Consider the following 25215-nt stretch of genomic DNA (forward strand, 5'->3'; position numbering starts at 1 on the left):
TTAGTAGATAAATTAGCTCTTAATCATTCTCGTTCCCCTTGTGTTCGACACCCTACTTTCTTACTATACTATTATTCGCTTAGGTACACTGTCTATCGAATTTAGCTAGCTTAGATAGTTTGGTTTATAAATTAAAAACTAGTATAAAATTGTGTATCATGGGTCCAAAAGTGACATAACTTGATCTAGTTCCTGACTTTCTAGAGAACCTCTTCGATCACTTGTGTGTATTCTTCATTGGAAGTCACCAATACAGTCAAAATAACAAGTAGCGAAGAAGAAGGGATATTACAACAACAAATGACAAGAAGTTCCGACGATGGGTAGTGCAGGGTTAACGAGAAGAGATTGGCATTGTTGTTAATTAGTGAGGGCGTAGAGATAGATTAGGATTAATAGCTAAAATGGAGGATTTCAAATCAATTTTTTATTTATTGAGTTCCCAAAATTATAGGAATTTAATTTTTATAATAATTAATTTAATTAACATAATTACCATCATGTCATTATCAAATGATTGGTCTACATTTTGTCATACGCACACAATAATCGTAGGTTATAGATGAATCTCTCTCTCTCTCTCTCTCTCTCTCTCTTTCTCTCTCTCTCTCTCTCGTGTCAGAGGTGGCGGTAGGGATGGCGGTTGGAGTTTATTTGAAAATTGTGCTCCAATGTGGTGCTGAGTTAACAGGAGAACTCCCCACATAGTTTTCTAATGCTACAGATTCTTTCTCAGCCTTGGATATGCATGGAGACATAACTTTAGGCTTTAAATTTTTCTGCAACCCAGGAACATGAGCATTTCATCCTGCAAGAAGAAAGAATCCCATAAGACAGAGTTGTGCCAACAAATTAGCAGAAACATTAATCTCTGAGGCTACATCTTTCAAATTGACTTTTCTTCGTTCAATCAATTACAGAATCAAGGGTAAAGTTGTTACACATGAAGTTTTTAAGAACAATATGTTTCAAGAATATTTATCCTACCTTCTTTAGCAGGACAAATATTTCTTCATTGTAAAGTTCCAAGAAAATAATTTTCATGAAATAATCAAATATTGTGAGCCTGTATGGTATAAAAAAAATTGACGAAAATGTTGTTGGAATTACCTCCATTCTATATGTATGTTTTACCGGTACCATGTTGGAACAAGATATAAGAAATAGTTCATCTAAATTGCCACATTTAATAGAAAATCATTATGGATTTTTTCTTTATTGATATTATCATTTAGTATTTTCAATGTTAACATCAAATCTAAAGCTTTCTACAAAAAAGCAAAGAAATAATAGTGAACCTGATGAAAATATAAGAGCTCTACAACTTTGTTTTCTTTTTCTGTAACCTGCCCCAAAAGTGAGAACAAAAATCAATCAAAATAAAAATTGTTGGATATTGAAGTAAATTTAATGGTTCATGGGAGATAGATACATACAATACTTGGAAGCAAATATAATTGCCAATGTTTGAAGGAATTATGCTAGTTAGTTGATAGATATCTTGCAAATATCATTCACATTATCAAAGTCATTGTTATGTGTGTGTTGCATCTAAAAAATAAAAAACTATAAAAAGCAACTATCCAAGAGAAATTTTATAGTGTTGTAGATTTGTACTTCGGTACTTGTTAAAAATACTGTGTTCAGAGTATGCAAAGGTAGATTAGATGATCTGATATTAAAAGTGGTGGGTTACCATTCCTGTTAAACAGTGTAATCATATGAGAGCTGGTATTTTTACTATTTTCTCAACAGCAAAACCCCCCATATGGAGGACAATCTATGGTAAGGACTAATTCGCCTTGACAAGAAACCCGTGAATGAAATTTCCTTGAGATTCTGTAAATCTTCTCAACATCACCTGAAAAACCATCATTTCTTGCAAATACCATTTCAGGAAAGTTAATTAATGAATATGACAGAAAAAAAATATAAGATTTATAATATAAATCTTTCCTGAAATACATTAATTAACTTGGTTGTTTGAGATGAAGAATGTGTATGGCTGTATGCGTTACCTCTAAGCTTCTCCGCCGAATACCAGTCAGGCTCCCATTGACAGATACATCTACGATAAGCACATAGGATACCACAGTGAGTATCAAGATACCAAAACTCCTATGAATATGTAAAGTTTCTTAATATACGTCACAAGAAAAACACGTGGGGAAATAATGTTACCCAAAGTGCGGGAGAACATAACACGTATGATGAGAAAATATTAAAAGGTAGCTTTGTGGCCAAAATAAAAAAAGCAAAAAACTAAATTAACGTTATATATAATATTACCTTATATATAGTATAAATGTATAAATGTAGACGTCTAGGCGGTTGTAGTGTAGGTCTGCCCAAACTTTTGGATGAACAATTATATAATACTCCGAAAAAGGGAGAAACTGACACATATATAGAAGTTCAAGTATAAAATGTTTTTGGGAGACCATGAGAAGGAGCTTAGGGTGGTTTGTCTGTAGACCTTTCAAAGCGGCACAAAAACACAATTTTTTATTATTATTCTCTCAATGAAGGTACATATAAACGGATTTCGGCTTCTCTTTGCGTCTGATAGAGGGTAGAAGGACAAAAATTCTAGTTAATTGGTTGTTCATATAAGAGAGAGCTTGCATCTTATGAAGATCATCTGCAACAACAAAATATCCATTTCCGCTTATGAACATGTGTGTGTCTGTAAGTTTAAGCTTCGCTTTTCTGTAATTTCTTGATTTAAGATTTCTCCAGAAGATGGATAAACCTTGAAGAAACTAGCAATTGATATGTTTACTAATCAAAGGATGTGTTATTGTGTGTGAAAATGGACAACTAGTGTCAGTTTTTGTTGCAAATCAATCTTTGACTTTAATTTTCTTTATCTAGGGTTTGCCCAAAAGTGAAGAAAATGGTTGATAACAATCAAATGATTGATTTTTCAATTTCACAGTGTGCGTGTGTGTGTGAGTGGATAGCTAATGTGTGTTTTGCTAAAATATATTTTTTTAGTGTCTTCATGTCAAATTTTGACCTTAATTTTTGTTGCTTTCTTGATTTTGTATTTCTTCAAAAGTGGCGGTGTGCATCTCTTGTGTGTGGGTGTGTGCAAATCTAATTACTTCGAGTTTTGTGTTAGTTTCTTTATTTGGGGTTTTCCCAAAAGGGTAGAAAAGGATTGAATAAAAACGGTATGAGATTTTGTGTGTGAAATTAGTTCAGTAGTGTGTGTTTTATGGTGTTGTGTTTCTATTTTATAAAAATGAACGCTTTTCTACATGGATAGGTTTAAGATGGTGATCAATCTTGGGTTTTTGTTAGTTATTGATTTGGGCTGCCTCCAAAATTATAACATGAGGTTTAAAGAACCAATTTCTTGATCCTCAAATCACAGTGTGTCTTTTTGTGTAGAGGGGTGTGAAAATGGAGCAAAGCACAAAAACACCATCAGCTGAGGAGCTTTTAAGAAAGATCCAGGAGCTGGAAAAACGCGAATCTCAACTCAAACAAAAAATCTCAAAACTCATGCTTTCTGGTAACCTGAAAGAACCTGAGCCTTTATCTATGAAGCTGACAGAAGCTCAATATTTTAATATAATGCAGTCACTCGGTCAGGCTCTACATATATATGATATTGACTTTCGGATAATCTTCTGGTAATAAATATGCTACTACTAAGTTCTTAATGTTTTGAATTTCAAGTGGAACCTGAAGAAGATCAAAGGCGTTTAATAATTTTTAACATATTTGGTTAACGGGATTCATGCAGGAGCCGGGGCGCAGAAAATCTTTATGGTTTTACACCTGATGAAGTTTATGGGAAGACACCAACAAAGCTTCTAGTGGAACCTAAGGACGCTTCGTTATGTGATGATCTTCTAGAACGATCACTAAAGGGAGAGACTTGGACTGGGGAGTTTCCTATAAAGAATAAGAAAGGGGAACGATTTGTGGTTATTGCTACCAATACGCCATTTCGTGATGAAATTAGAGGAATAATTGGGGGGTTATGTATATCGAGTGATTCACGTCCATATCATGCAAGAAAGCCAGCTAAACCTGGCTTTGATTCTCCACAACCTCTACAGATTTCAATTGCCTCAAAGATATCGAATTTGGTTAGCATTTCCTACAATTAATTTTTCCAAATAGAGATTTAAGACCATGCATGTAAGAGTATTAGATTACTTTATGTCCAAATAGATTCAAGAACCAACAAATAGTTATGGGTAGATTCATTAAACATTGCCTTGAAGTTATCATGTTATGCAGAACGAAAATTGCTAATTGATTAATACGAAACATTAACACACACACAAATGATTGAGACACCTATTCATTGATTGTGATTCGGTTCTTTATTGATGTGAAACATAGATGATAAGGTAATGGAAGAGGATGAGTACCGACTTTCTATGACTAATTTGTAGTAATTAGATTCTCCCTTAGTTACATATATGGTCCCCTATACTTTGATTGAAGTGGCTTGTTCCACAATTCTCCATCTTGACTTCAAAGTAAGCCTTCTTGTACTTCCAGCTATCGATGTTTAGGAATAAGCAATGTCAATATTTTCATTTTATGATCGACTTATTTAACATGTGGTTTGGGTTATCATGTGTCACTCGTGTCTTAAACGAAATTAAAAGATAATGGTTTGTTCGTTGAAAAGTTGGGGGTTATCCAAACAAATAGCACTCATGCTATTGCAATAAGCCAAGGCTTGATAATTTCGAACCCCACGATCACTTACCAACCCCTTCAACCATATTGTCTCCTTTGTTGCCTCTGTCAAGGCCATTTCCTCGGAGTAGTTGATAGTCGATAGAGCAACATACGGTTGAAGCGTTACCTTGCAACTCATGATCTCGCTACCTATTATAAACAAATAATTAGTTAATGACTTTATTCGATATAGATCACACAACCCCATACTCCTCCACAGATAGGACCCACATTAGATGTGACTTGCAAGTACCGAAATGTTTTTCTGGCCGCTAGCCAATGTTCCTTGCCTGCATGCGCCATATACTATGATACTACAATTACTGAGTGTGTAGTATTCAACCTTGTACAAACTATAACGCACATAAGACTTCCCCACTACACTCGAATAAGGACTTGTAGATATGTGTGGTTGGGCCTGACCCTGTTCTATTCAGGGTTACATTTTGTACTTTGTATATATATTATGTTGGTAGCTAGGGTTTCATTATACTATCGTTTTCAAGATCATGAAAATAATACTCTTTCCTGCCTGTTGACATAGGTTATATTGACCGAATCGCATTAAATACTATCTTTGTGTGTATGATTCATTCTCATTTGTTCATGACAACATATAAACTTGAAAAGGTACAAATGGACACTGTAAGAAAAACCTCTAAGATACATGAAACAGATCTCCCAAAGGTATAATCGGAAACAACAAGAACCAACTCTTTTTCTAAGTTAGAAAATTCTTTCACAACGTTTGCATTCGACACGTTTCCCTTGTTCTTTGGGCACCCGTTCTTCCATAGACTAATTTTTCCATATCTATGTCATGCATCTTGCTTATTCGACTTTCTACCTTGCGACCTTGATGTTCCTCTTCTATGTTTTCCTTTACTTTTTTCCCCGAGTCCGGGAGATCGGACTGATCCTACTTTATAAATGCATTCCATAATGTTGTTAGGTGCTTTGTGTTGTAGTTCGCTAAGGTGCAAGCTTGATCGAACCTCTTCCAAAGTGATCATGTCCCTCCGTACAGTTGTTCCAAGTGAAAATTTATGTCTAAATGGATCAATCGGAAATTGAAATAAAGATCGAACACTCAGGTTGCTTCGATTGAATGTAAAACGCAAGCAAGAAATAGATTGCATGTGAGGACTCTTCACTAATGGATTCTTCATAATAATTATGGTACCTCTAGAAAGCTAGTAACTCGGATCTAGGACTAGAAAGGGAAGGCAACTACCCAAGTTCATGTAGCATACCAATTTTCACAACAAATTTTTCAATTTTTAAGTAAGATAAAAAGCCATTTTCGTAAAACCATTTGTTCCATAAGTCATAATCCCATAAATGAGAGTATCATAAAACAATGTGGAATCTCAAACATGAAAGTTGTTGATGAGTTTGTACAGTCACGCCTTCGCCTTCCCACGATCAACTGAAGTACCTGAAACATTTAATCCACAACCGTAAGTCAAAGCTTAGTGAGTTCCCCAAAAATATCATATACAACAATATACATACAATCATACAACCAAGTTGAGTATCTAGTCTCACAACATTTAAGTTGATCTTGTCATCAACTCAAAGATACGGGTATCTAGTCTTACAACACTTAAGTTGGTCTTGTCGTTAACTCCCATACATAAGTATCTAGACTCACAACACTTAAGTTGATCTTTTCATCAACTCCCAAATAATCACATGAAAGCATCATATAACAAACATATATCCCACAGGAGACTAACCAATCTACACCTACAAGCATAACCTGGCAATACATATATCTTAGCATATAAGGACATACTTTCACACGTAGTATAGTGAGAAAACTCACCTGAATCAACAAGCTGAAAGATTAACACTCAACGACCTGCTAGAATAGCTACACGAACCTCCTAACCTGATAGGAGTCAAACGTCAGCCTTTTACTCAAAACCGTCAGTTTCACCGTTAAAAGTCAACGGTCAACGAAACTCAACAGTCAATAGAAATCACGCCTTGACTAGATAATGCTCACGTCGTGATACATTAGGCGACAAAATAGTCGGGACAGACATAAAATCATGCTGTGAAACCCTATTTATCGCACTGTAAAACTCGGCTTAATAGCCTCGCTCATTCAATCCTTAATCCTTTACGATGGAAGTCCAAAATCTCAGATATGAAAGATCTGAATCTTTCAAGGGTCTTAATGGATCAAGTTTCCAACTTTATCCATTTAGACAACTCAATAAGCCAAGATTATAACCCTAAGTCTAAAATCCAATCAAAAGGCCAATTCTAGTTCATGGACTCAAGGCATAACCATGCAAGCCATTTTTCTTCATCAACAAAGGTCCAGAAGCTCAATAATACACCAAGAGGCTCTGGAGTTCACCAAACTCTAAGAACACAAAGGTGTTGGGACCAAAATGACCATAAAGTCATTTATAACTTAAATTTGAAGAGAATAAGCATAGAGGTGGAGACTTTATACCTCTCTAGGGTCCAAGAGATGAAACGGGCGGAGAAACTAGGATGGGAAAATTCCTCTTCTTGCGCCAAAGACCAGCATCTTCTTCAAGAAAACACTAAAGACACCAAATGAGCTCACAAGCACCAAAAGGGTATGAGGAATGGGTACTATATACCCACTCTAAAAGTGTTGCCATCTCAGTTCCACTACCACACCATAAACCTTAGAAAATACTCACTACTCACATCATCTCCATCATTTTATTATTTAAATAAAACATTTACATAATTAAAATTATATAAATTAAAAATAAAATACTTACATAATTAAAACTAAATTAAAATTATTTAAAACAAATACAACATTCTATTGTTAAAATTTTAAATTAAATAACTAAAATTTAAAAAAGACAATAAAAATTAAAAGTTTAACATTACAAAATAAAAACTACTACTCGTTATTGTCAATCTCGTCGTATCATCCTCATCATCATGATTTTATTGCCTTTGATAGAGATTGTGTGTGTGTGTTTCTCTTTCCACCTCTAACATTCCCTCTCAATTGAAAATATTTTTAGCTGACTTCCAAATCTTTAGCTATACATAGGAATGAATTTCTACTAAAATGGACACGATGTTTGAATGTTGTATGGTCGTAAAAGCAATTATCAACAAAGTAATCACGTACCAAGAATTTGTATGTAGCGTTAAAATCCTTGTTTATTAGGTTCTAGTCTTCTTGCTGAAATTTGAACTTTTAGTTTCTTGACCCAATATGGTGATTTCTGTTTCAAGGAAATATGTGAAAAAAACATATCACCATTATGTGATGAAGATGAAGATGAAAATTTGTCCATCTTTCAATTGCGTTTGTGTAGGATGTCTAGAATTGTAAAATGGTTGTGTGAAAGTTAGATAAACAATGTATAATATTTATAGGGTTATGTTGCGGTTGGTTGATAATAAAAGAATTTATTTAAACTCTTTTCTTTTTAAACTCTCAGCGATCAAAAGACTGTTTAAGTTGTTCTAGCTTTCTCCTCCGTCAAGCTCTGTAGCAATGGCTACGCTCAGTGGCGGATCCAGGATTAAAGTAAAGGGGTATGCCCGACAAAACAATCAATAAGAAAAAAAATTCCCGGAAAAAATTACACTACTGAAATTTTTTTGAGGGGTATCCCGGGCAACCCCGAGATATATACTAAATCCGCCGGTGGCTGTGCTACGCCACATTCACAAGCCGAAGGGGTTGTGTTCACGCGTGGATTCCTACGCCACATCATCCTTACGGGTGTCGCGTAATACCCATACATGAAGGCCTTGTTGTGAAAACATAGATGACGAAGAAAACGATGAAGATAATTATTGAGTTTCTTACGACTAATCATCTATGTAATGGGATTAAAATCCAACTAATTAGATTCTTCCATATTTACATATATGGTCCCTAGAATTTGTTTTAAGTCGCTTATACCACATATATCAAATTTAGCCTCTGTTAAGTGAGCATGATAGAAATCTAAGATAACCCACTCAAGAATTGTCACCTTAGGTACAATTGGATTCTAAGACCAACAAACATGATTAGGTTTATTTGATTAATTCTTGTCACGTTGAAAACATTATAACAGGCTTCAAAGGTGAAGTTGAAGATGAAGAGGAGAGACAACTACACTGATCATGAAGGTGGGAGTGATGTCGTGGGTGATCATAGTGAAGCAAGTACCCCAACGGGGCATATTCAGTCTCCATTTGGAGCTTATTCATCCATGGCCACAGAGGAGCACCTTACCAAAAAACTCACAATATATTATGGTCATGAGAGTGAAAACAAACCCGGGATCTGCAAGATATTGTCTTCAAAAGCAGATGCCTGGATGGGTGGAAAAAGAAGTGTGTGGCCTTGGGAAGGAGACGAAAGAGTAGAGTCTTTTGATCCTATATTTGGTCGTTTTGCTTGGCAACGGTTAGATATCATTGAAGAACACAAGCCTGGTCTACAAACGAGCTCATGTGCTTCCTCAAAACTAGACTTGCAACTATGGGAAAATACCAATAATAAAATCATGGCTTCAGGGTTATGGTCTTCTTCATTACATGTTAGTAGCAGCACAAGTAGCTCAAGTAGCGGTGCAAGCATCAAAAGCAATGCCATCATCAAAGTGGAAAGAGAAACCGACAGCCTTGATTATGAAATCTCGTGGGAGGATTTGATAACTCGAGAACAGATTGGACAAGGTACCCCGAGGGTATTTTAGTCATTTTGACAAACTATCGTATTACGAATGTAACTTTTTCTTATTTATCATATTTTTTGGCAGGCTCGTGTGGGACCGTATATCGTGCGCTGTGGTATGGATCAGTACGTTTTCAGTCTTCCCCGCTTCTTAAAAGATTTATGCAAACATTTTTATTTGTAAAAAAGGGACAAATAAAGATTATTAACTGTATATTAATACATGTAGGATGTTGCGATCAAGTTATTTGTGTATCAAGAATACCCAGAGGAGTTGATAGTATCATTTAAACAGGAGGTAATTTTTTTTTTCATCACACATAATTAACTCCTTTTTTATGCTTTTCTTTTTGCATCCAACTGTTTTTGTATATTTTTTGAAGGTATCTCTCATGAAAAAGCTTCGACATCCAAATATTTTGCTCTTCATGGGTGCTGTGACATCAACTCCACATCTATGCATTGTCACAGAGTTCCTTCCCCGGTTGGTTCCTTAATTAATCCAATAAAAATTGTGATGTTTCTTTTCTTGTTAAAATGTTTGCATATGATAAATAATCTCAATTTAATAATATACATTCCTATGTAGTGGAAGTTTGTTTCGGGTACTTCAGCGAAACACAACCCGATTAGATTGGAAACGTCGTCTCCATATGGCCATGGATATTGTAAGTAACATGCTAATTAATTATCCTTTATATTCGGTTTTTTTTTTCTTTTGAGTTGGTTGTGTTCTTATAAGTGATTCTTTCAAGGCACGAGGCATGAATTATCTTCATCATTGTAACCCACCGATTATTCACCGTGATTTGAAGTCTTCAAATCTTCTTGTTGATAAGAATTGGACTGTGAAGGTATGATTGGACTATCCTTCGTACTCATGTGGCTTCAGTCCCAAGTTTTTTCTTTATACTGATAATTAATATGATATTTTAGGTTGGTGACTTTGGTCTCTCTCGTATCAAGCATCACACGTACCTCAAAACAAAGTCAGGGAAAGGAACGGTATTGCAATGTTCTTTCTTGATTTATGCTCCTTTTTGTTCCAAAAATAACAGCCATCTTTCTTTCTTTTTCTCGCACCAAGCAAATAGGACCCACAGAATGCAAAGTTATTAATGACTCAAAGTGTACAATAAACAAGAAATAAGATTCAACGTTGAGTCAAATTAAGGGGCTATAGCTAGGTTTGACTTCATTGCGTTGACTGATTTCTTGTTCCTTTTTGTAGCCTCAATGGATGGCTCCAGAAATTCTACGTAACGATCAAGCAGATGAAAAGTAAGTCTGTGTACGAGGAAAAAGAAAATATTTTTTTCATGAATTTTGGAATCTAATATTCCGTTTGTTTGTTGTCAATCTTTAGGTCTGATGTATACAGCTATGGTGTGGTATTGTGGGAAATTACCACCGAGAAGACTCCTTGGGATGATCTTAACCCAATGCAGGTATATATGCTTACTGTTTCTTTGACTTTCAAGATTGAACATTCTAAAAGCCCAAAAGATAGGTAAATGTGTTGTTGTATTCCAAGTTTTAGCAAACTAAAAATAGTCAAAAGTTCAGAATTGATCAAACTGTTTTTTGATAATGTTATTGAGAAGAACATAGAACAACATAAATGAAAAAAATAAAAATAAAAAATCTGCTCCATTAATTTCTTCTACATAATTACATGGGCATTGAATACTTGTAAAAATAAAAGCTCAAAGTCTTTGTGACGGCTCAATTATTCAACAGTAACAAAATTATGCTTGGGAAGAGGGGTAATTTCTACAAAACCTGTACAGGAAAAACATTATCAAAGGTTGAATCATTTTAGCAAGCCCGCATCCTCTATTCCCTAAACCCTATACCCTAAAAAATTAAAGTCTGTTAGAAAACATTAATTTAACTTGAAATGATACAAAAGAAATGATCAGTGTGAGTTCATCTACTAACCTTCTCTATCCCCTCATCAATTAGTCAAATAAATAATGAAGGGACACACACCTGATGGAGATATATATGCTTAAGAAAAATTGGATGCAACTTCTGCATTGTTAACTATAACATGCCATTATTAAGGAATGAATCATCAAAAATATAAAGCGTAATTCTAATTAATCTGAGAAAATTTCCACCATATGTTTTAAATATTGATCCAAAGATCATATTTTTATCGTTGATTATATAGTTTTTGTAGAAGACTGTTTTGATTTTTTTTCAACATGGAGTCACCGTACTTTAAGGGTTTTGCTTCTAGTGCGAAATAAGAGTTTTTGGCCGTAATAAGATGATTGGAAAAAAAATATTTACCATTCTAGTATACTTTCAAAAATATTTACCAAAATATTTCTTTTCATTTTTCTTTACTTTTCAGTTTTTCTTAATGTTTTTTATTTTAAATATCCGATTTTTCTCCTTTTCTCTTTTATTTCACATTTTTACTGTTTTTTTGTAAATGATAGTTTTTATTTCAGTTTTTTACCTCTTTTTTCTGTTTTTTTTTTAAATAGCAGTTTTCTTTATCTTTTTTATTTCTGTTTTTTTATTTTAAATATCTGTTATTCTTTATAGTATATAAAAAAATTTAAAAAGAAAGGCTAAATTCATTTTCATAAGTATTAATTAGGTCCGCCCAATTGAGTAAAGCTTTTGTTTTATTTTAGTTTTCATATAATTTTTTTTAATGAAATACTTAATTTTTGAAATAGATAAAAAGTTAATACATATCGATGGAAGGCAAACGGACAACAAGCTGCGCCGCTAACCCTTTTTGGATGGCAAACCAATAAGCATAGTGCATGTGTAGAAAGTTTATATAATTCAATCGGACATAAAGTTTTTTTCCTTTAAAATTAAATGAATTTATTTTTATGTAATTTGCATTAAACAACAAAAATACAGCATTTAATATAGAATACCGGTTTAAATGGAAGGAAAAGGAGAGGCCTAATCATTTTTTTTTCATGTAAGGAAACTATATATAATAATATTTTAATTTGCAAATATGCAATCAATATGGTAAAAAAAACTAATAAATTGGTAGCAAATTCAACATGATTGTAGAAATTGATTAGAAAAATAATTTGTTATAAAATTAGTAAAATAAAAGTAAAGTAACTAGTTGCATAATTTAGTGTTTTACCCAAAAGAAGAATCCATAACTCTGAATTATACAAAACAAATAAAAATTAATTTTAATGGTTTATTTGGATGAATGGAATAAAACAATAAATAAACAAAAAATACAAGATAATAGAATATATCAGTGTATTCTATTTTATAATGGAGCCAGGAAGTGGAGTCTAATTTGAGTTTTCTTTTTGTAACGAACAGAAATAAAAAATAATAATAATAATAAATAAAAAACTGTTATTTAAAAAAAAGTAAAAAAAGGTTAAAAAACTGAAATAAAAATTGTTATTTAAAAAAAATAAACAGTAAAAATGTGAAATAAAAGAGAAAAGGAGAAAAATCAGATATTTAAAATAAAAAAACATTAAGGAAAACTGAAAAGTAAGAAAAATAAAAAGAAATACTATTTTGATAAATATTTCTGAAAGTACCGGTTTCAAAAAGAAATTTTTTTGAAAGTACACTAAAATAGTAAATACTTTTTCCAATCACCCTATTATAGTCAAAAACTCGATAGCCTTATATAAATCCATGCATACAAGTGCATCTCTAGAGAAAGAATAAAAAGAATAATAGTAAATAAGTAAATAAAAAATGAAACTAAACCTTAGACTATGTCAAAATACTCTATACCCTACCCTAATTCTATGCCTTCACAAAAAGATAATTTTTATATCAAGTTTAAAGATTAAAAGTTGTTTGTTTGACCTCAAAAGTCAAAATATCTAGCTTTGCTTGACTCTGGATGTCAAACATCGTGGTTTCTAAAAGCAAAACCAATTTGTAAATTGTTTAAATTTTACTCCCGAGTTCTATCTAGTTTTTGTCTTTTGTGTGTATGATACTTGTACAAATATAAATCCAGTGATCATTATAAAGATAAATTCAAACTGCAAGTTTAGTTAATTATGATACTTAATAGGTTATTGGAGCAGTAGGGTTCATGAATCGACGACTAGAGATTCCAAAAGACGTGGATCCACTGTGGGCTTCACTTATCCAAAGCTGTTGGTGCAGGTTGGCCTCTTTCTCATGAAAAATGTTGACTATTACTAAAATGTCTAAAATACCCTCTATTCTACTAATGATGGGCAATTTCGTCTTTTTATTTTTCAGTGAACCGCAATCCCGACCAACATTCCAAGAAATACTAGATAAGCTTAAAGATTTGCAGAAGAAGTTTTTGGTTGAACGTAGGAGAAAGGAATCCTAAAACAACACACGTGCATTTTTGTTGGTTTTTGCCCCTTTTTTCATACAAAATTCATATTTTCTACAAGTAGATGATCTGATATTTTGTTTTTTTAGTTAAATAATTTGTATCAAGTAAAAGTAAAAATACCTTTGTGAGAATACCGAATAGCTTAAAAAACAAATCTTGAACTTGGAATTAAGAAAATTCGATGGAATATAAAGACAAGATTGATAGTTGATACCCTGTCAACTATGGGCATCCACTTTCTAATAACAAATAAAAAAATCGAAATTAAAAATTAAACAAATTGCCAACATGGATGTTACGTTAATGTCATGTCGACATAGTGTGATTTTGACAGAACACACTAGTCACCGGTTTTCTCATGGTATAATAGATCTTAATTGGCTAAACAAAAATAAAGTCAACCGAGTTCACTAATCATATATGTGATATGTGATTCACCCTTTTGAATTCCAAGTGACAGCTTTTATAAATATTTGGTTGATAGGACATACAAGTAATTAGTAAATACAGTTTTTTACCATACAGACACCCAATTTAATTTTGAAATAATTTTATTAGTTGAAATTATATTGTTTTCCGAAAAAGATGATTATAAGTAGTTTATTATAGGTTGACTTTTTATAAAGGGATCAATGGAATGTCTTATTAGCATCACCCTAAGCATAAATACATACTCTCTAACAATAGCATCATATCCTTCTTATGTTACCTACCATACACAAACCCTCACAAGTCAAATAAATATACACCTCCCACTCCTTTGGAGTAATTCACACTAAAAAAAAAAAAAAAAAAAAAACCGTTAATCTCTTAAAGTCATAAAACAGTTAAAACAACACCACAAATGTCCTTCCATTATCCGGGTCCACCATTTTCATGTTCCACGAGGAAGAGGGAGTTCAATCACAATATGGAAATAACACCTTTCAGACTCTCTTATATATTGAACCTCTCCATTCATTAGCTTTAAGATCTTCCTACACATGCTTAATCCTAAACCTTCCTCTGTGCTCCACTGACTGCTCTGAAACATGTCCTGAACCAGCTCAGCTGGAAGACCGTTTCCCGGACACACCATCCTGACAAAAAAAAAAAAAAAAAAGATCAAATTTCAAGAAAATAAAAAAGACCAAATTTCAAGAAGAAAAAAAAAAGCAAGATGAAATGAAATACCTAAACTCAATATGCGCATTGGTGATTCCATCAAAAACCTGTTTCAAACTGGGTCGAACTTGAATTTCAACCCAACCATTAGGCGAAGGAGAATGTTGAACCATATTCAACAAGAAATTAGTCAACACTTGTTGAACTCTAGTTTGATCACCACAAACGGTCAACGTTTTGACTTCTTCCGGAATATCCCGAATCAATTGCACCCCTCGATCCCTCAATATCAACATCACTTGGCTAACCACCGCATCAATCACACTCCCAACCACAAACTCCCGCTTTTCAACCTCCAAATGTCTGCCAACACAACACAAGATCATATGCATATTCATATTCATATTATATTATTTGTTTCTACAAATTTAACAACATAGTACTATAATCTTAACGTAACTCACCCTTCTTGAATGTTCTCCATATCAACATCTTTTATAATCTTCAACATTTGTTTCTCACAAGCTGCGCTCGTTTCCAACAACTGCTTTTGATCTTCGGACAAATCCGTAGCTTCAAGAAGCAAATTAGCAAACCGAATCCCACTTAACGGACTCTTGATTTCATGACAAATATACGCCAATTCTTTCATTCTTGCAAAACATTTGTTCTCTTGTTGTCTTTGTATCTTTAAAGCTTGTTGTAGCTCCGGGCTTGCGATTTGCAAGAAACAAAACACCCCTGTAACATCACCGGACAAATTTACCCTTTTATTTGCAGACAACAAAGCTTGAACAAATTTCCCACGTCGATCAAAGAATGAAAATGGATACTTATCGCAATCTTGTCCACTAATTGCATTATGCAAAATGATCATGAACTTTGTTAAAGAATCCGGACCCTTTAGGCGACAACAACTTCCAAAAATCTCCCCAACTAACATTTTCCCGATGACATCATCTCTCCCCCAGCCTGTGAGTTTTTCCATAGCGGTGTTCCATTCTGAGCAACATGTGTTTTCATCAGATGCAAAGATGGGTGGGATTAAGGGATTTGGACTATGTACAATGGCCCGATAATCGCCTTGAATTTGGACGAATTTGTCCATTACGACTTTTTGTCTGGTTACATCTTGACCCACGAAACAAACTCCAACGATGTTGTCTGTATAGTCTTTGCTACAACAAGCATTCACCACTACAAATATCGCGTTTTCTTCTTCTGATAAATTGAATGTTCGGAGTTTGATCTCCACGTTCTTGTCTTCTTCACCTATGTCAAAGCAAAATAATTGTGTATGTTCACAAGAAAAAAATAACATCTTTTTGTTGTGGGAAGAAACAGCATGAACAACTTACTAACAACAAAGTGATCATTGTTTTTGCCTTTTTGGGTCGACAAGGGGCTTTTTGGAGCTTAAATTCAAAGTATACTACAATAGCATAATTTTAAAGATATTAAAGTTGGTCTTGTATTATCTAAAATCTTTTTGTGGCATTGAAAAACAGTGTATACAACAGAACTAATGACTTGTTGTCAAGTGCATGTGATTGTTGTTTGTGGGTTAACAAGAGGAAAGAACAGGAAACTTTGCAATCTTGAAATCTTGGCATAATAAGCAAGAATCTTTAATTGCAATCTTGAAATATTGGCATTAAAAAGCAGAAAACTTTGCAATCCTGAAATCTTGGTATGAAAAAAGGAGATAAACTTTGCAACATGAAATCTTGGCATTGAGAAGCAAGAAAGTTTGCAATTTTGAAATCTTGGCTTTTAAAAACAAGAAATTTTGCAATGGGGAAATCATGGCATTAAAAAATCAAGAAACTTTGCAATCTTGCAATCTGGGCATTAAAAAGCAGGAAACTCTGCAACCTTGAAATACTAGCATTAAAAAACAAGAAAGTTTGCAGTATTGAATTACTAGCATAGAAATCTTGAAATCTTGGCATTAAAAGACAAGAAACTTTGCAATCATGAAATGTTGGAATGATGGAGAGGAAATAAAGAAGTACCCTGTAAAGCATGATGAAGAAGCCTGATGACTGTTTCTTGTGATTCTTGAAAAATGAGATCTTGAACCAATGATTTCCCCATAGCTTCACTAACCGAAAGACCAGTCAACTCTGCAATCTTTGCATTCCATCCGTTTATTCTTCCTTCAACATCAACAGCAAATATGGGAGCAGTTGCAGTTTCAATCAATCGAACCATTTCTTTTGCAACCGAACTAAGTTCATCCATTCCTTGCAACCCCATTTCCTCAATTTGAATCTTGACTACAGCTTTGGAATTGGAATCACGTTCTTCTTTAAACGAATCTCTTAAAATAAGTTGTAAAGAATGGATTGCATCCATTTCAGCATTCTCCCATGGCAAACTTCTACTCTTCACAACTTCTAGAAACGCATTGAATGAAGAACGTGGATGCATTCGTTGCCCATCATCTTTATCTTCCGGATGATGTTTAGCTCCACCCCATTTCATCTCTTTTGCAGTGTGGGACCGGAACCAAAACAAGAAATCTTTTGAAGTTATATAAGCAACTGCCATCCCACAAACCGCATCACCAAGTGAAGCAGCTTGAGGGTAACCGGCATCGGCTAATGAATCGGTGCTTAAACCGGTGGAATCAGTATGACATGCCAATAGCCATTCCACTATATCTTTGATTTGTGATTCCGTTGGTGTGATTCCGGCCGCATAGTACTTTCCTTGGTAAAAAAGAGCAGCACCATCACATTTCACAAGATCCATGATGCTTGGACTTTGAGTCACGATTCCGGTAGGGGAATCACGTAGGAGCATATCACATAACAATGTTTGTGTTCTTAGAATCCGTTTTTCCAACATTTGAGAAGCTAATTGTAATTCCAAGTTTAGTTGGAGTCCAAAAGCTTGCATTAAGAATTCACACGCGTAACGTAATGGAAACGGAATGCATCGTGCCGATGTATGGTGACAAACTACTAACCCCCATAGCCCCATTGTCCCTCTCCCACCTCCGGAATCTTCGTTTCCATTGATGATTACTGCCAAAGCTAATGAAGCTATTGAACCCATGTTAGCCATGTATTGAGCATGACAACCATGAGGGGCCCGAAGGGTGGACCCTACTAAACACAAAGGCTGCATCAAAGAATCGTCTTGGATTACAGGAACAGGATTAGCATGGCAATCAACTATCATTCTGACACGATTCTGCCTAAACAAGAATCTTGAAGCCTGTGGGATATCAGTTGCGGGATAATGTAACCCGATATAAGGATCCAAATCAGGCCTCTTGCATTCCGCCACCACTTCACCATGTTCATCTTCGTGAAACTTGTAGACCATTACACGATCGTAACCAGTGAGCTCTCTCACGTTTTGTACAACGGTGTCACACAAAAGCTTAATATCGCCACCTGGCAACGCCTGTAAATTTGAAATGGCTCGAACGGCGAGTTTCTGAGATTGAACAGCCCCAGCAATTGATAAAGCAGGATCCTCGGTTCTAGCAGGTTCCAAATCGATAACTATACCAACATCGATTCTGTGCAGAATCGCGTAAAATGGTTTACCGGAATTCTTGGAGTGAACCCACACAGGGTTCAGGAGGGTAATTTCTCGAGCTCGGAAAGCCCTTTCGAGCAATATGGCACTCGAAGGGGTGAAAAGGGTTTTGACATCAGTTCCAATTGTTAAAATTTCGGGTTTTTCTAGACTGGGAACGGATTGTGGTGCTAAACCTAATCGTTCTCTAGCATTTTCACTGAACGCGATTACTCTAAAACTAGAATTATCGATAGCAATCATACAACCAAAGGGTTGAATGTGACCACCTCTTTGAATTTTGGATAGATAAGCAGTCATTTGTTGTTCAGCGATTGAATCGGTGGCTGTTTTGATTGACTGTGAGTAATCAAAAGACTTACCAGATTCACCGGATTCTTCATAAACGGCGTGTAATCTAGCATCGACTGCGTATTGTGCAATGGCTTTACTCATTGAATCAACCCTAGGCGTTGATGATGAAGAAGGGTTTTGAGGTTGAACTTGTTGTGGGTGAAACCCAGAATTTGCTTTGCTCCCAGAAGCCATGTTTATGAATTTTGAATGAATATGGAATTGGGGATGAAAGATTAAATGCAGTTTTGGTGATTAACAAGAAGATCAAAAAGGGAGTGATGTGGTTTACAAGTATACTTGTGGTGGATTTGAGGTGTTGGTTTGAAGCTGGTAAATTTGGTTGCATTTATAATCATTCAGTCATGGATTCTCCCACATCTCATCTGATCTCATCACACCGCACTTTATAGAAAAAAAATAATAAAAAAAAAATTATTTATTCTAATTAAATATGACTTTAATTTTAACATGTGAACAGTCTGCTTTTAAATATAGAACTAATTACTTATGTAAACACTAAATTACATAACGAAATTTAATTTCATAATGACTTAAGACATAGTTGTACTTGTATGATTTAACAATTTAATACAATCTAAAATTAAATTACATAAATAAGAGATAATGATGAAGATAGCCACTATTGCTAATGATTTGCCTTACAATAACTTTGATTTCTTCATCTTCCTCGAAATGGTCATATATGTCATAGTAGGCCACTGTGAAATTGTAAACCCTAATATGAAACTACTTTTTGTAAAATCAATATAGTTTTGTGTCTTTTAAAGTTTCCCTCAACAAAATTAATATTTCTCATTTATGTAACATCCACCCCAAAGATGGGAGAACGGGCAAGTTTAAGTAGCATGCACCCTAAAGATGGTAGAAGAAGACAGAAACAACTCAATATAAGATTCCAAATAGTGCATTTGGTTGTGAAAAATTTTAGTTTTTTAGGAAAATATTTTAATCAAAACAAAAATTTTGAAAACGTATTTGATTGGTTCAGTTTTTAAAATATTTCCAATAAAATGAAAAATTTTCTGTTTTCCAAATTTTATGTAAATTAGAAAAATGATTTTTACAGTTTTCTAACGTTTTCTAATTTCTAAAATGGAAAATGAAAACTCTAGCGGTTTCAACCAAACGCGTATTCTAATATTTATATTGAAAACTGAAAATGAAAACTCAACTTTATTTTCTGAAAACGTTTTCTAGAAAAATAAAAACTATTTTCTACAACCAATCACACCCTAAGATTTAGGAAACAGTATCCACTTCTTGGTTCAATAGCAACTTAGCTGAAAGTATGTAGTAGAAGCGGTAAAAGACGATGACGAGAGAGAGGAGCTTACGGAAATAAGCTACTACAAGCGACAATGGCAATATGTCTTTACCGGGGAAAGTTAGAATAGCTTTTATGAGAGTTGCTATATCGTGGATCTTAAGGAAACCATTGTAAAGTATATTTGTATATATATGCTTCATCTCGATAAATAAAGTGTTTCCATGTGTCTGATGTTTATAGAGTATATATATAGCAAACCGTTCTATGCCATTTGGGTTTCTCATTGTGCAATTGAAAATATGGGACCCAACCGCGAAATTGGTCTTGATTTATATTTTGTCTTGATATGGAATTAAGTTAACCAACGACAATGCAAATTTAGCTTTTTTCAGTAAGAAATTGGAAAAACTTAGGTGTAAAAGATGTCCTAATTTCATTGATTATTCACGTCCAAAAATGTTGTCAAGATCATATAAAGGTGTCGATAAGGGTAATAGAGTTGCAAGCACTTCTGGTATGAAAAAACGTAAGCATGGTTGCGAAAACGACAAATGCAATTGTCATAAGGACTTTTAATTATCATGGTCACGACTTTACACCAATGGTGCCTGAGAGCATGTTAGCTTTATGTGGGACATAAAAGAATGCAACTAGAGAGATTGAAAAGTGGAACTAAATTAAATAATGGCACGTAGGGATGGTATCGTAGAAAAAAAAAATTAGTATAGTCATCAAAAAAGAAATTAAAGTTTAGACATGAAAAGAAAATATACATACATCCCCCGTTAGGAATGGGCCATGACCATTATGATTTTTTTTTTTCTAGTATGAAGATAGTTAGCTTAAATGGTATAGAATTTACTTATGCAGCGCATATACGATTGACCGATTTAGATGACTCAGAGATATGAATATGTTGATATAAAAGTTAATTAAATTATTGGCCCCATGCATGTAATGGTAGACTGGTTGTCTATCATTTCCCGGGCACGTGAAATTTGTATACAACGTGGCCCCACGGCTCATATGCTCTATATATTTTATTCTTTGCCTTTCCGCTCACGAACTCGGTTTTCCACTATCGTCTAATCTAACGGATCACAACTTGCCACGCCTTCCTATTGACACACGCCAAACGTTGTGTGGTCAAGTCACGTGCGGTCGGGTCCATACCTTCTCACACTTCCACGTGCATGTCTTTCTTACCTTATTTTTTCGATCTTGAAAATAATTTGTTTTAAATTTTAATTTTTTCTTTAAATGGCTAGCTCACTCACAAAAAATTGTTCCTACCGACCATAAACTTTTTAGCGTCGTTATTTTGTTTTAACAAGTAAAATTTTAATAACTTCAGAAGTAGCCAACTCAGAAGATCCAAAACTACGTTTCTTAAAAAACTAAATTTTAATAAACATATACTCTCTATTTTTTCACATATATTGCTCCAAGAGACGTCTAAGGACTAAGGAGGTGGAACACTATATGTCACCTATATTATTCTGAATTGGTAGTAGACAAAAGAAATACTATTGTTGTTTGCTAACTAAGTTTCTAACAATTCTAGAGCTGGCGTTAAGTTATTTACAATTTATGAGTATAAGATTTGACCCCTCCTACTAAGTTAAGGGCTTCAATAACAGCCATTAACAGAAGGTCTGGGTACGACTCTATGTGAGCAAGTCCACCCTCTGATTCCATACAACTCAAAATCCTTCCAACAATCTGGGAAAAAACAAAACCAAACAAAAAACATTAAACATGTACGAGATCAAAAGGTTCATAATCGCTTTTTCAATGACAAAACAACTATACATTTTGTAGAAATTAATAATTGTCCAATGTTCTTGCTCCACTTACATTTGAAAAAAAGTGTTACTAAAAGTATTGTATTTTTCATAAAATTGATCGCTAAATTTACAACAATAAATCAAGTAGAAAAGAACTTATTACTAACCTTACGGGCATAGCCACCATAAGCAATTCCTCCAATCAAAGCATTTGAGTTGGACAACATTGACCTTTCCGCATTTTCTATGGATGGAAAAAGCTACCAATGAGCACAAGGGGCAATATGGGAAATAAAGAGTACTTTGAGAGTCGCAACATTTAAATTGTATATCGATAACTTAAGTTTGAAAAACTTTCATAGATAACAAACAAGAAAGTGAACAACAATTGATTATACACTTGGTTCTTAGTCAAACGTCTAAATCACCCTTTAAACATAATAACATAATAAAGAATCTTTTAGAAACATTAGTAACATGGGCAAATAGGTAATTTTGGCTAGCAACAAAGGGACAACAAGATTTATTTATACCATAAGTTGCGGTTTGGAAGAGGTTATGTTTTCTTAACCCGTCCACCGTGTGCGCGTTAGTACCACCCGCGAGTTGAAGAAAACCTATATCATCGTTTCTTGACACGTCATCAAACATGCATTAAACACTTGTACATTCCACACTAATTTGATGCTGACCTGGCGGTTTGTCTTTAGAAGAAACCAAACGAAGAGCAAAAGCAATGCATTCACGTGTGGCCCCGCGTCCAATGTCTCCACTCATTGGTCGACCATCTAACTACGAAATTAATCAATCAATCATGCATTATCATGTTGCACTTTATGCATTAAATCATGTACACATACCTGCCATAAATTTAAGCAACATAGATCGCGTTTTAAAATTGAGTACATTTTGGTCATCATAGAGACAGTTGAATCTCCAGTATAAGGTAAACTAACCTGCATTTACTCGTAATTAAATTTGTTAAATATTTTTAATTTTATGTTCAAGAAAAAAAATTAAATAATAAATTTAAAATACTTACTGCCACAAGCCTTAGATGATTAACAGAATCTCCCAAACCACTCCAAAGCTCTTTGAACGAATCAGTCTGCCTGCAAATGTTTTAACCCAAAAATAAAAATTTATTTTATTTTATAAAATAAAATAAAATAATTTACCTTCCATTTGTATGTATCTCTATAGCATCAACATCATCCCTCTCAAGAAGTTTAGATGTTTCAGAAGCATCTCTTACATAATTCATTGATTCTGAATCATTTAAATTATTTATCAGTATACTTTTCGGAAGATCTCACACATATACATGAGAAAAATATTAAAAAATTTAAAATAAAACATATACAAACTTATTTTATCGTACGGACAAACTGGAAAACAACGTCCACAACCATAGCAACGCTCATTTATTACTCCTTCCTTCATATCAAATAAAAATTCACCTTTAAAAAAACATAATATATAACATGAAAAATATAAATTCGAAGAAGAAAAGGACCTTAAATATCGCATTAGCAGGACATATTTTTTCACATGGTCTTGTACAGTCCTTTGGACAATCATCTGGATCGAATTCTGTTAAACTAGTAATTGTTAGTGTTACATATTTTTATAAAACAGATACTGAATCCTGCATTAAGTAATTGTACATTGTGCTTTATGACATGTACCAGCTTTGCGGAAGTGAAGATCTTCATCATCATTGACACTTATCATAACCCAAGGCCTTCTTAGGGGCAAAATAGTCATTGCCACATTGATCCCTTCATTCACTGCGTTCACTACTGCCCCATCAGCAGCACAGTCAATACAGTCAACTACAATAAATACACAAACACAATTTTGACAAATTAATTCAAAGTCATTCTTTTAATATGACCAAATTAATTTTGGAAAATTAATATAATTTATATATACCTCCAGCCAGAGTGTAAACAAGAGAAAGATTCCTAATATCCACAACATCCTGGAATCAAAATGCAACAATTAGTTAAAGTTTTCTAATACGAAAAACTACTTTCGTTAAAATATCAGAAATACTTTCATGATTTTAGGGAGAAGGCGTAATTTTTCAAAGCTTTAATGCAAAAAACTAGCATAGTACATTTATTGATTTGTTTATTATAGCATCGTTCTTTTATTTTTTTCTAATTACAGCATTGTAACTACAACTACAACTACAAGTATTTGAATTGGATATTGCCAAAAAAAATTATAATCCATTTTATGTAAATAGACTGAATTTTCAGCCTGTAAACCAAGCCTGATTGTTCCAATATCCGTAGCTCATATGAAATACATTGGGTTTGAATTTTCAAAATCGAATGTGGAATCAAATTATGGGAGGTACCTTTTGTGTAGTTTATCACATCATACCTTATATAGATTACAATTCGAAACTTAAAAATAGTATCTAGCATTCAATCAACGAATAAGTGGAAACCCAAGTTCAATAATCAAAAACTCATCAAAAGAATTTACCTCAAAGCTAGCACCACAAATTAGCTTGACCCAATTGCCTTTCTGAAGAGATTTTTGTGGGAAAGTTGTGATCGAGGGAACCTTATTTTTTATGAGTAAATCCCTAACTTTCTCAAGGGATTTTTTCAGAGTAGCATCCAATTTACCTGAGATTCATAGTTTAAAAAAAATGGTTGTCATATGCATACTATGCGTGTGTGTGTGTGTGTGTGTGTGTGTGAGAGAGAGAGAGAGAGAGAGAGAGAGAGAGAGAGAGAGAGAGAGAGGGATATTACAGTGGAGGTGGGTGTTGAGAACAGCGGCATGGCAAGAGAAGTTGAGAGCCATTGAAGAAGAAGGGGCAGGAGATATCGGTTTAAACTTCACATCTACTAATTGAAAGTTATTTACACTTTGACCCCATAAGAATTACAAGTTGGACAAAATAACTCTTCATAAAATTAGTTCATTTTTATTTTTATCTTCTGTCTGTGTTAACATAATTGAAATTGAGAAATGATTTTTTCAAAATATATGTTCTTAAAATGAATTTGAAACTACTAGTACCTATCAATAATTATGTAATGGTAACATATAGAAGTCTAGAAAGTAACAAAAAAGAATGTTATATTTCATTCTTTATCATTCTATTCCATCCAACTTGACAAATCTTAATTCTTTTAAGATTTATTGTCAATATAGAAGCTTTTATTCAGCTCAAGTTTGTCCAAGTAATGTTTGCAAAGTAATTATATAATAAATTGTTAAATTAAACTTAGTATTTCTACGCTTAAACTTTCATTGATGCTCTCTTTTGCTTACCTACTCTAGAAACATAGGTCAAGTTCTCAATTGATCCAACATTTTGAGAATTGAAGGCTATGTGATGACAATTGATGGTGCTTTAACTATTTCATGGCTTAAGAATCAA

General features: G+C 33.8%; 3 protein-coding genes across 4 annotated transcripts; 1 reads left to right on the forward strand and 2 right to left on the reverse strand.

The window, feature by feature from the left end:
* The first annotated feature begins 2447 nt into the window (after positions 1–2447).
* On the forward strand, positions 2448–13827 carry LOC145147736 (uncharacterized). Of its 2 annotated transcripts, none has more exons than XM_079075098.1 (14): positions 2448–2688; positions 3397–3641; positions 3755–4103; positions 8790–9396; positions 9480–9520; positions 9624–9692; positions 9778–9878; positions 9984–10062; positions 10150–10248; positions 10331–10399; positions 10626–10675; positions 10761–10842; positions 13437–13531; positions 13631–13827. In XM_079075098.1, the coding sequence occupies exons 1-14, from the start codon at positions 2671–2673 to the stop codon at positions 13725–13727; spliced, it is 2001 nt and encodes a 666-aa protein (XP_078931224.1). In that variant the 5' UTR covers positions 2448–2670; the 3' UTR covers positions 13728–13827. The 2 variants fall into 2 exon arrangements, with proteins under 2 accessions (XP_078931224.1, XP_078931223.1); XM_079075097.1 differs by having other exon boundaries at positions 2448–2678.
* Positions 13828–14407: 580 nt separating this feature from the next.
* LOC145147720 (phytochrome B-like) lies at positions 14408–19101 on the reverse strand. Its single transcript, XM_079075096.1, has 4 exons — positions 16856–19101; positions 15305–16112; positions 14910–15203; positions 14408–14815 (listed from the first exon to the last, which is right to left on the reverse strand). The coding sequence occupies exons 1-4, from the start codon at positions 18921–18923 to the stop codon at positions 14611–14613; spliced, it is 3375 nt and encodes a 1124-aa protein (XP_078931222.1). The 5' UTR covers positions 18924–19101; the 3' UTR covers positions 14408–14610.
* A 2374-nt stretch (positions 19102–21475) lies between these two features.
* On the reverse strand, positions 21476–24641 carry LOC145105279 (uncharacterized). The gene is made up of 13 exons (XM_079042407.1): positions 24581–24641; positions 24306–24451; positions 23742–23790; positions 23495–23641; positions 23323–23399; positions 23174–23243; positions 22985–23075; positions 22849–22918; positions 22667–22762; positions 22499–22598; positions 22340–22423; positions 21974–22050; positions 21476–21741 (listed from the first exon to the last, which is right to left on the reverse strand). The coding sequence occupies exons 1-13, from the start codon at positions 24630–24632 to the stop codon at positions 21601–21603; spliced, it is 1200 nt and encodes a 399-aa protein (XP_078898533.1). The 5' UTR covers positions 24633–24641; the 3' UTR covers positions 21476–21600.
* Between the last annotated feature and the right edge of the window lie 574 nt (positions 24642–25215).

The sequence above is a fragment of the Lactuca virosa genome, chromosome 1, assembly GCF_052849685.1.
Source record: "Lactuca virosa cultivar CGN04683 chromosome 1, Lactuca_virosa_CGN04683_v6, whole genome shotgun sequence".
NCBI classification, from domain to species: domain Eukaryota; kingdom Viridiplantae; phylum Streptophyta; class Magnoliopsida; order Asterales; family Asteraceae; genus Lactuca; species Lactuca virosa.

What these genes read in the sequence shown, in the direction of transcription:
- LOC145105279 (XM_079042407.1), bottom strand. Translation starts at nt 24,632, where the DNA reads ATGGCTCTCAACTTCTCTTGCCATGCCGCTGTTCTCAACACCCACCTC. An exon ending in TCTTCACTTCCGCAAAGCTG is followed by an intron (nt 23,400 to 23,494) that starts GTACATGTCATA and finishes CTAGTTTAACAG; the next exon opens with AATTCGATCCAGATGATTGT. An exon ending in TTCTAAAGACAAACCGCCAG is followed by an intron (nt 22,424 to 22,498) that starts GTCAGCATCAAA and finishes ACGATGATATAG; the next exon opens with GTTTTCTTCAACTCGCGGGT.
- LOC145147736 (XM_079075097.1), top strand. Translation starts at nt 2,631, where the DNA reads ATGAAGATCATCTGCAACAACAAAATATCCATTTCCGCTTATGAACAT. An exon ending in CCTCAAAGATATCGAATTTG is followed by an intron (nt 4,104 to 8,789) that starts GTTAGCATTTCC and finishes ACATTATAACAG; the next exon opens with GCTTCAAAGGTGAAGTTGAA. An exon ending in CAAAGTCAGGGAAAGGAACG is followed by an intron (nt 10,400 to 10,625) that starts GTATTGCAATGT and finishes TCCTTTTTGTAG; the next exon opens with CCTCAATGGATGGCTCCAGA.
- LOC145147720 (XM_079075096.1), bottom strand. Translation starts at nt 18,923, where the DNA reads ATGGCTTCTGGGAGCAAAGCAAATTCTGGGTTTCACCCACAACAAGTT. An exon ending in TCTTCATCATGCTTTACAGG is followed by an intron (nt 16,113 to 16,855) that starts GTACTTCTTTAT and finishes GCTTTGACATAG; the next exon opens with GTGAAGAAGACAAGAACGTG. An exon ending in ATGGAGAACATTCAAGAAGG is followed by an intron (nt 15,204 to 15,304) that starts GTGAGTTACGTT and finishes TTGTGTTGGCAG; the next exon opens with ACATTTGGAGGTTGAAAAGC.